This window comes from Salvia miltiorrhiza, chromosome 4 (assembly GCF_028751815.1).
Source record: "Salvia miltiorrhiza cultivar Shanhuang (shh) chromosome 4, IMPLAD_Smil_shh, whole genome shotgun sequence".
NCBI lineage: Eukaryota > Viridiplantae > Streptophyta > Magnoliopsida > Lamiales > Lamiaceae > Salvia > Salvia miltiorrhiza.
Window position 1 is genome coordinate 32,585,526 of NC_080390.1, and position 10,814 is coordinate 32,596,339.

Consider the following 10,814-nt stretch of genomic DNA (forward strand, 5'->3'; position numbering starts at 1 on the left):
TTGGCTTGAATTCCACCGTACTCATGAACTCTTCCGACAAATTCTTGAACGCCAACACATTCCACTTCAGAATCTTCCCCCAACCAATGCTCTTGAAATATCCCTCCACACGTTCTTTTATCCCGAAATCCTCCAGCACTTCAGTCACCAGAAAATACCTGGGGGTTATCTCCCGGTTCTGTAAAACGGCATACCTCTGACTGTCCCTCGGTATGACCGTCTCCATAGTGCTGGGTCGCACCACTCCCTTGCGCTTGACGCCCTTGGGTTTTGAGGTGATTGTGCTCGTCGCCGGCTTAGCAGGGGCGATCACATCCTCCGAGTTGGAGCTTTCAACCGTCTCGGTTCTCTCTGGGCTACTTCCAACGGCTCCTCCATCTCCTTGGCCTTCCCTTTTTCAGCTGCAGTGGGTTTCCTTGGTTTCTTAATCTGTTCAGCTTTTGTTCGGGTCTTACTGCCTGCCGGTGCCGGTTTGGCCTTAACTGGTAGTGGGGGTTTGGCAACATCTAGCTTTCTTTTCACTCCGGGCCTCTTGCTCTGGGGTGTCGGAATTTCTACTTCCTTCTCTTGAACGGCCTCAACTTTCTCTGCTTCATCATCCTCTTCCTCGTCCACCTTCTCTTCTTCGCCCTTCTCCTCCTCCGCTTTCTCTTGTTCTTCCTCTTCCGTGTCCTCGGAAGCTGTTCTTCCCTCCTGCATGGAGGTTTCTGAAATTTGTGGTTGCGGTTGAGCTTGAATAGGTGGTGGTGCGACAGTGGATTGCGCCGGAGTTGCTTTGCTCGCCTGAGCCTTCTTTGATTTCTTCACAGGAGGGGTGAGCTCGGGCTCCCCTTCTTCCGGTTGCGTCGTCTCGGCGGCTGCTCTTGCTACTTCTTGTTCCTCTTGTTGGAGGACTTCGGCACGCCCTTTGTCCTCGGGCTGGATCTTCAGCAAAGGGTCTTCGGTGATTTTAGTGGAGGTCTCCTCCGAAGCTGTCCGCCTTGTGGTATGCTTTGGAGGTGGGAGTTTGGTGCCTTTCTTCTTCGGCGGTTGGGTACTTCCGGAGCCTGCTCCTCCTTTGGTTTTTGCCATTGTGCTTTTTCAGAGATCAAAATACTTAGGATTTGTGCGGAAGTTTTGGATTTTGTGGGGTTTTTGGAGGCAAGGTTGGTCTTTAAGAAGGGTGATCGGTAATTATGGGAATTTAGGGTTTGAGGCGAGTGGAGATCGTGGTGTAGCAGTTTTTCGGAGGTTAGGGTTTGTGGGAGAGAAGGTCGTGGGTTAAGGCTTTGAATATGGTAAGTGTGGCGGTTATGGCAGAAAAAGAATTTTTTTAAGGAAATAAAATCATGGCCAAAATTTGAAATTCAAATTTCTGCGGAAACCGAATAGTTGCAGTCACATGGCCGCTTGCCTCTGACACGCTCGCGTCACCTCCCTTCGTAAGCCCTCTTCCAGACCGTTCCAACCCCCAACTCTCCACCTACACATTTTGCAACGCAAAGTGGGCTCGGATCAACCTCTGGGCCTCCTTCCAAATTCATCTTGGCCCGTCTCCCTGTAGGGTTAGTGTATCCAAACAAAAACAAAACGAAATAAAAGAGAAGAAACAAAAAATTCGGTAAAGACCATACCGAAGAAACCACACTGGGTTGCCTCCCAGCAAGCGCTCTTGTTTCCTGTCTTGAGCTCGACCTTCCTTCACTCTTCACTCGTACTCAGGGTCGAGAAGGTGGCATTCCTCCTTCTCCTTTTCTACTTCAGCAAGCTCATGATAGGGCTTTAGGCGATGCCCATTTACCACGAACGTATCAACTCCATTGTGATCATACACTTCTATGCTTCCGTTTGAGAAAATTTCTTTGATCACAAACGGTCCTGACCATATTGAACGAAGTTTGCCAGCCATCATCTTGAAGCGTGAATTGAAAAGTAGAACTTTTTGTCCCACCAAGAATTCCTTCTTCCTGATCTTGGCATCATGGATCCTTCTGGTTCGCTCTTTATAGAGCACCGCATTGTCGTAGGCCTCCAACCGAAGCTCTTCTAACTCACTCAGCTGCAACTTCCGTGTTTCTCCAGCTAGGGTCATACTGAGGTTAATCTGCTTGATTGCCCAGTACGCCTTGTGTTCGATCTCCACAGGCAAATGACATCTTTTCCCATAAAGCAAACGAAACGGGGACATTCCAATGGGTGTTTTGAAAGCAGTTCCGTATGCCCACAACGCATCCCCCAAATGATCACTCCAGTCCTTGCGGTTGGGGTGCACCACCTTTTCCAGGATGCTCTTTATCTCCCTATTGGAAATCTCGGCTTGGCCATTCGCTTGGGGGTGATATGCAGTGGTGACCTTGTGTGTCACCCCCATCTTCTTGGTTGGCGCTCTGATAACGGCATTACAAAAATGAGACCCCTGATCACTGATTAGAATTTTGGGTATACCATATCTCCCGAACACTTGCTCCTTCAGGAAACCTGCCACGGTATGAGCATCATTGCTTGCGGTTGCCTTGGCTTCAACCCACTTTGATACGTAATCCACTGCCACCAGAATGTATTCGTAGTTCTTTGACCTTGGGAAGGGCTCAATAAAGTCAATCCCCCATACGTCGAAAATTTCGACCGACATGATTGGAACTTGTGGCATTTCATCCCTTGCGGTAATACCTCCAGTCATCTGGCATTTCGGGCAGCTCTGTACCCATTTTCTTGCATCCGCAAATATTGTGGGCCAGTAGAATCCACTCTCCAAAATTCTGTGGGCCGTGCGCTTTCCTCCAAAATGACCGCTATTTGCTGTTCCATGACACATGTCCAAGATTTGGGCATGCTCATCCTCAGGTATGCATCTCCGTATGACCTGATCTGCTCCAGTTCTCCAGAGATATGGATCCTCCCAATAGTAGTATCGTGCTTGCATGAGTAACTTCCGTTGTTCGAACCTTGTCAATCCTGGGGGTAACTCTTTGGTGATCAGATAATTAGCTATATCCGCATACCAGGGCTCCTGCTTGGTTAGAGCATACAGTTCTTCTTCTTCTTCTAGGGTGCTCATTGAATATAACTTCTCGTCTGGAAAGGTATCGGTAATGGGCATACCATCATCCTCTTCCAGTTGCAACCTGCTCAAATGATCCGCCACGAGGTTCGCAGCTCCTTTCTTGTCCCTTATTTCTATATTGAACTCTTGTAACAGTAAGATCCACCTGATTAGTCGAGGTTTGGATTCCTTCTTGGCCATCAAATACTTCAACGCGGCATGATCCGTGTAAACCACCGCCTTTGTTCCCAAAAGATAGGAATGAAACTTTTCTATGGCAAACACCACCGCCAAGAGTTCTTTCTCAGTAGTGGTATAGCTGCATTGTGTCGGATTCAGTGTTTCGGATGCGTAGTAGATCACGCAACTCTCTTTGCCTTTCTTCTGTCCCAGTACTGCTCCAACGGCGTGATTACTGGCATCACACATGATCTCAAACGGTAAGTCCCAAACCGGAGGTTGAATAATGGGGGCCGACACCAACTTGTTTATCAGAATCGTGAATGCCTCCTTACAATCATCATCAAACTCAAACGGCACATCTTGTTGAAGAAGTCTGGTCATGGGCTGGGCAATCTTGGCGAAGTCTTTAATAAATCGCCGGTACATGGCCAATGAATGCCCGTATGTGCTTTACGATTCTAGGGTAGGGCAATTTGGCGATGGAATCAACTTTCGCCTTGTCCACTTCAATTCCCCTTTCTGAAATCACGTGCCCCAGCACTATTCCTTCCCTTACCATAAAATGGCATTTTTCATAGTTAAGGACCAGGCTCTTCTCCACGCACCTTTTTAATACAAGCTCTAGATGTTTCAAACATGTGTCGAAAGAGCTCCCATATACGGTGAAGTCGTCCATGAAGACTTCAATGCAATTCTCCAACAAATCGGAAAATATGCTCATCATGCACCGTTGAAAGGTTCCCGGTGCATTGCATAGTCCGAATGGCATTCTTCGGTATGCAAATGTTCCAAATACGCAGGTGAAAGTGGTTTTCTCCTGGTCTTCATGTGCCACAAAGATTTGCATGTATCCAGAATATCCGTCTAGAAAACAGTAATAGGCATTACCGGCCAATCTCTCCAGCATCTGGTCGATAAAGGGCAATGGGAAGTGGTCCTTCCTGGTTGCATCATTCAGCTTCCTGTAGTCAATGCAAACTCTCCATCCAGTTTGCAATCGGGTGGGCACAAGCTCGCCCTGATCATTCTCCACAACCTGTATCCCCGATTTCTTTGGTACGACATGGACTGGACTCACCCATTGGCTATCGAATATGGGATAGATAATTCCCAATTCCAACAGCTTAAGAATTTCTTTCAATACCACTTCCTTCATGACCGGGTTCATCTTCCTTTGAGAGTCTCGAACGGGTTTGGCTCTCTCCTCAAGGTAAATGTGATGCATGCATTCCGTGGGACTGGTACCTTTTATATCAGCTAAGGTCCAACCGATGGCTTCCTTGTTTTCTCGTAATACTCTGACCAATCGGTCTTGCTGCACGACGGTTAGATCAGAACTGATGATAACTGGCAGCGTCTCTTCTGGTCCCAAATAAGCATACTGTAAATGCTTAGGTAATTGCTTGAGCTCCAAAACGGGTGCTTTTTGAATTGAAGGTAACAGCTTCTCGTTCTGCCCATACTGAGCCAATAACTCCGGTTTGCTTGCCTCTGTTCCCCCAGCTAGATAGACCTCCTGGATTAATTCCTTGATCTTCTGGTCTACCTCCACCTCGGCCTCTAAAGTGCTTTCTCGGAGAGAGTAAAGCTCCATGATGGCTTCCTTCATCTCATCATCCTCCATATGTTCTGCATCCCGATCAGTCAGACCATACTGAATCACCTTCTCTGTAGTATCCCTGGAACCGAAAGCAATTCATTGTTCCTGCACCAAAGGTTCAAATACATCGACCATGTCTACCGTTTCCCTTGCCTGTTTCCTCTTCATGGTCTCATAGATGTTGAATTCCACTTGGACTCCATCGAACTCACATGTCAAGATTCCGGTTTTCATATCGATCTTAGTTCCAGCGGTCATCATGAATGGCCTCCCCAATAGTATGGCATTCTCTCCTGTTTCGGGTCCGGTATCTAGAACATAAAAGTCTGCTGGGAAAATCAAATCCCCAACCTTGATCAGTACGTCTTCCACCACTCCTTTAGGGTAAGCGTTGGACCTGTCAGCCAACTGTATGACCACACGGGTGTCCCTCATCTCGCCAATATTCAATCTCTTGTATACAGCCAATGGCATCACATTAATGGAGGCTCCCAGATCCATCATTGCCTTATCCATGTTGGTTCCTCCTATGTTGCATGGAATGGTGAACATCCCTGGATCCTTTCGCTTAGTGGGTAGCTTCCGTTGGATCACTGCCGAAACACTTTCTCCCATCACGTATCGGACTTCTTCCTCCATTTTAACTTTTCTTGAACAAAGGTCTTTCAAGAATTTGGCATATTTTGGAATTTGCCTGATAGCATCGAGTAGAGGTATGCTCAACTCAACCTTTTGAAACATCTTCATCATTTCACTTGCTTCATTCTCTCTAGCCTTCTGTTTTAGGCGTCCTGGGTAGGATGCCTCGGTTGGGTTGCTACCTTCAGCTTGTTCATCAGTTGGACCTTTCCCACTCTTATTCCAGCTTCCTCGAAGCAATTCAGCCTCTGCTAACAACTCCTCTTCCTTTTCCTCTCCCTCAGGAAACTCAGTCAGCACAACTTGGGCATGTTCTCTAGGGTTGATTCCCATGGCCAGGAGTTTACCAGCGTTCTCTTCTAGTTTGGCCACTGCTTTAGTCAAATAACTAATTTGCTGGTTGGTCTGGTTCATACCGGCACGAATTTCATTGCGAAACTTCTCGCTCTCCTTAGCCATGCTTTCAATGGCTTCTTCCCAGGGTGCTCTCCGATGTGGTGGTTGATAAGGGGGTTGTTGTTGATTCTGGTTGTGGTGTTGAGGGGGTCCCAACTGGTACTGTTGTTGATGTTGGTTCTGATTATACTGGGGACGTTGCACTGGTACGCCCATATTGTTCTGCTGTTGGGGCTGACTATCTTGCTTCCATCGAAAGTTAGGGTGATCTCTCCACCCTGGATTGTAAGTGTTTGCATAAGGATCATACTTCCGTGGATTCCCATCATGTCCTCCGATGGCATTGACATCTACAATATCTTCGCCAAAATTGGGGCAATTTTCAGATTGATGTCCTGTGGCATCGCAAAGGCCACACTGGCGAATCTTCTTCGGTATAGTCAAGCCCGACAGAAGTTCTTTGAGTTCGTTCATGCTCTTCTCCATAGTTTTCTCCAGTTTAGACATCTCCTCCTTCTCTTCAGCTCTTCTTGGTTTTTCCAGATTCCTTTCATGTCCTTCATCGCGTGATTCTTCTGCCATGGTGCCTAACAATTGGAAGACCTCCAATGGGGTCTTACTCATCAATGATCCATTGCAGGCTGCTAGGACCAAACTGCGATCGTTTTTCCGCATGCCTTTTACAAAACTCTCCACCTGATCTTTTGGAGAGATTTGGTGATGAGGACAATTGCTTAACATTCTCTTGAATCTCGTCCAGTATTCATAGAAGGATTCTAGCCCATCTTGTCTGATGCTGCGGATATCCCATCTCATCCGCTCCACTCGTGCTGCTGGGAAGAACTCTTCCAAGAAGGCCTGTTGCAGTTGTGCCCATGTAGTGACACTGCCCTCGGGCAGGTCATACAGCCATCTTCTTGCGTTGTCTACCAAGGTAAAAGGGAAGAGTATCAACTTGACATACTCTTGCTGCTCATCAGTTGATTGGTGCATGATTGTCATCTCGAAATCTTGGAGATGGGTATGAGGGTCATCTCCTGGGTATCCATTGAACTTCGGTAAGATCTGAAGTAATGAGGGCTTCATGTCATACCGACGAGGTGCGAACGGATTTGCGGGTAGGGTGATTCCGTTCGGCCTCAAGTTGAGGTTAGTTGGGTATGCCAACTGTCGCAGGGTCTGCTCCGGTACGTCTTCTGCTTGTTCAGCCTCTGCCATAGCTTCGCGTCTCGCTATTCGTGCTCCTAGCGCAGTCGTCTTTCCGTACGATCAATATCAGGATCAAACACCAATGCTCTTACAGCTCTACGAGTTCCATGCATACACCAGTAGCGGAAAATGGAGTGAGGAGAGAACAAAATTGTTGCGCGTCACTCCCCGGCAACGGCACCAATTTTGACACACACCCGTCGTGCGGTGCGGACAAAATACTTGTGTATGCCCAATACAGACAGTACACGCTCCTACGTCTCACAACAAGAACTTAGTCTTAGCGGTAAGTGTAGGGTCGAATCCCACAGGGAGTGAGGAACCACTTTGTTCTCCAACGACAAACTGAGGTGTCACAATTCTCAATCTGTATACTCTGCGCAAGAAATAAACAAGATCAATAATAACAAAGGGGTGAGGTTATTCGGTTAGGTCATAACTGTTGTTAACATTCGTTTCGGTCATAGGCATACTGAAGATCCGTCCATGATCCATATAAACCCAAGGCGTGGCCCAAAGACATTGGGGCGTTACAAGGGGTTATACTTCACATATAGGATGGTTGATCCCATTGTGGTCACTTGGTCCGAAGGTCACACAATCCCCGGTCACAAGGCAGTGCTTCACTTCTCCTTAGATGGTAGTCATACCCGTTACTCACCAAGTATGGCCCTCACCAACCTTCTCTCCCGAGGTCCCCAACTCCGCGCTTTGAGTGACACATGCCTCCTGGACACAACCATTTCCGGCTTTGTCAGCCGACCAGTCATAGACATGCTACGGCGCCGAGATTGCTTTCCTCGTTTGATAACCATGGCTTGATACCTCGTCACAGTTGATGGATAGTCTCTAGAGAAGCCCAAGACTGATGAAGGACAGTGTATCCCATCAATCCTTTCCCCACCTTCTGGATCTACAACGCCTTTTGTTGACGCTGCTCAGCTACTCGGTCTTGGGCATACCGGTTGTTATACCTTGGTACACCCTGGCCTTTGCTTGACACGGACAGCGTTTTACCGAACGGAGATCACCCGTTAGGCCCCTACTGTCCATGGTTTCGAACAGATCCTTCCGGAACCACGGGATTCAACCGAAAGAACAAATGCCTCACGCATGTTTACATGTTAACAACAATTATTTCCACCCCTAAAACCTCACCGAGGGAACTACTCACGCATATTGAAAAACGTAAATGCAAAATGGATTAAACGCATTGTGGAACAAAAGGAAATACTTGAATAGATAAATAATACCTAGGGTTCAAGCCTTCGATCTTGTTCAAATGCAACACACAACGGAAATAGAGAAATAGTATTGAAACGTAAATTGTTTTTGGATGCCACACACGGCGAATTAAAGTTATAGCTAAAGTAAAATAAGAGTTCCAAGTGCCAAGAGTCCGTGCACGCTGCACATCATTAGTCTTTTATATTGCCGGATGGTCGAGGTCTAACCCTAGCTACGCCAGCTCCAAATCTTCGCTGGGATCTTCTTTCCTTAATTAGCTCAATCTTTGATTGATCCGATTGAAGATGGCGTCCAGCTGCAAGCTTAGTCAACCTTTCCCATTCCTCCGATCCTTCCAGTTTCTTCTTCCATTTTCCACTTGCTTCTTCGAAATCTCCGAGATTGACTTTCCTTTCGTGGCTCTGGCTGTCTGCTTCTCATGGTAACGATCAGACGGATTGCTCTCTTCGGTGTGGTTCATACCAGGTGGGTTGCTCCAGGTTCCCATGCCCCAAGTTAAACTGGAGAGGTACTTGTTGGCCGAAGCTCCATGCTGGTAAACATGACTTAGCAATCTGGGCTCGGTAATGCCCATTCTGACCGCATTTCCTCCGTTTCCGCTCCACTGACCTTCCTTCCTCCACAACTTTGTTTTTCCCCTGGACAGACCTGTACTGACACAAATAAAGAGAAAAATAGGGCCAAATGGCCCAAAAGTCGAAGACGCATCACACCTACACACTTAAAGCATACTTGCCCTCAAGTATGTAGGTGGATTCACAGAAGACACGGACGAAAAGGTTGAAAGAAAAGAAATAAAACTAAGAGACACGAAACTTGCATAGATTCCAGGATCAGATCATACCAACATGCATTATTCAGTTTAGTCAAACCACAAACCAGAGTAGTGATCATGCATAAAGTGTGATGGTAGTCTCTCTTCTCGCTCAAGCACCGGGCTAAGTGTTTACACTCATAATTTGCTGTGCCAGTTCTTCTAAGAGTTTGATTGAAGACTACAAATTAAGCACACTAGCATGACTCATCAGAGGGTCTTTGTTAGGTTGTAATGGGGTATACGGAGCTAAGGTGAGGTATATATATGGTCCAGTGGCTAATTTCAGTATCACCCTTACTCAGTATACACGTTCAGTACAGCTACAACCAACCCTTTATTCCCCCGCTTGCAATGGGGTTTATCTTTTCTTTGATTCTTTTGTGGGCAATCATTTTCATTCATCAATTTTTTTTTTTTTTTTGTGCCCAGATTTCTTTCTTTCCTGTAATTCCCTGTTCACCATTTTATTCACTTCATAAATTCTTTCTCCTAGATATAGCAATAGCAAGGCTCAAGAAAGAATGAATTCGGCTCAAATTGGCATACAAGGGATTCTTTTCACATTAAACAACAAAGAAGAATCTGGGGCCCTAAATCAAAGAATCGTGCCCAAATCACACAAGTCATGTACTAGCAAAATGAGTCCTCAAACAAAGTCTAGATTTCCTAGTCACAGCAAATTCTCACCAGAAACATGCATTTTTCAATTTGGCCCTGATCTCACCGGTGGGATACTCTCAGTAACCTCACAACTACCATCATGCATTTCATACTCAATCCACCAATTCATACCAAGACTGAAATCAGCATGCACAATCTTTCACCATCAAACAATGCAAGTAGACTCGACTCAAACACAGATTAAACAGACGCCAAAACAAGAAAAGCAAAAGATAAAATAAAACCTAATCTACGAGTTCAGGGGAAAAGTACTTAGTCGTTTCGGTCGGAGGATCTCGCCTCCGCAGTCAGCATCTCCTTGATTTCTTTAAAGCCAGCCTCCACTACTTTGAAACCTTCTTCCACAGTATCCCTCAACGTGGCCACTTCTCCTCCCAGCATCACTAGCTCGTCCTTGATTTCCTTCAGTTCGTCCGTCAGCTTGATAATCTCGCCACTGATTGGGCGAGAAGTTCCATGTTCCTGTGCAACCTTCGGTTCAGGTCGAACTGAGCTGCCTTCTGGTTGGACCAAACGGTAGTCGCCTCCTTCATCCATCTCAACAATCCGCCAACGCACCAGCCGCCCGATATCAAAGAGTCGGGTTTCTGCCACAGCTGCTTCATCCGGGGCTTTCTCGTTGAAACCTGCAAGCTTCTTCGCCAGGAGGGTCACCAGCGGGCATAGGGAGAGATACTTGTTGGTATGGGTTACCCCATACTGAAATTGTAGTGCAGCGGTGAACCCAAAGTTCACCCTCTTTCTCTCCACCATACACCAGAGCAAAAAGAGCTCTTGCTGCGTGACTACGTTGGATCCCTCAATCCGGCCATAAATGTTATAGGACAACCAGCGATGGCAAATCTGCAGGGCTGGGTCGCGGAGTTCATTGGACTTGCCGATATTCTTCACATATTTGGCCCCCGTTGAGAGTTGGGACAAGTACTGGTCAATCTGACTGCGCCACTCCGTTGGAGCCATGGTTTCAGCTTGCTTATACTCATCATCGTACACTTCCTTGTCCTCGATTACTCCCAGGT

At 46.8% G+C, this 10,814-nt stretch overlaps 1 protein-coding gene across 1 annotated transcript; it reads right to left on the reverse strand.

Annotated features, from left to right (window-relative positions):
• Positions 1-309: 309 nt before the first annotated feature.
• LOC131023318 (uncharacterized) lies at positions 310-1,071 on the reverse strand. The gene has a single exon (XM_057952863.1). The coding sequence runs from the start codon at positions 1,069-1,071 to the stop codon at positions 310-312; it is 762 nt and encodes a 253-aa protein (XP_057808846.1).
• Between the last annotated feature and the right edge of the window lie 9,743 nt (positions 1,072-10,814).

Bases quoted from the DNA above. Each gene is read 5' to 3' on its own strand.
- LOC131023318 (XM_057952863.1), bottom strand. From the start codon at position 1,071: ATGGCAAAAACCAAAGGAGGAGCAGGCTCCGGAAGTACCCAACCGCCG.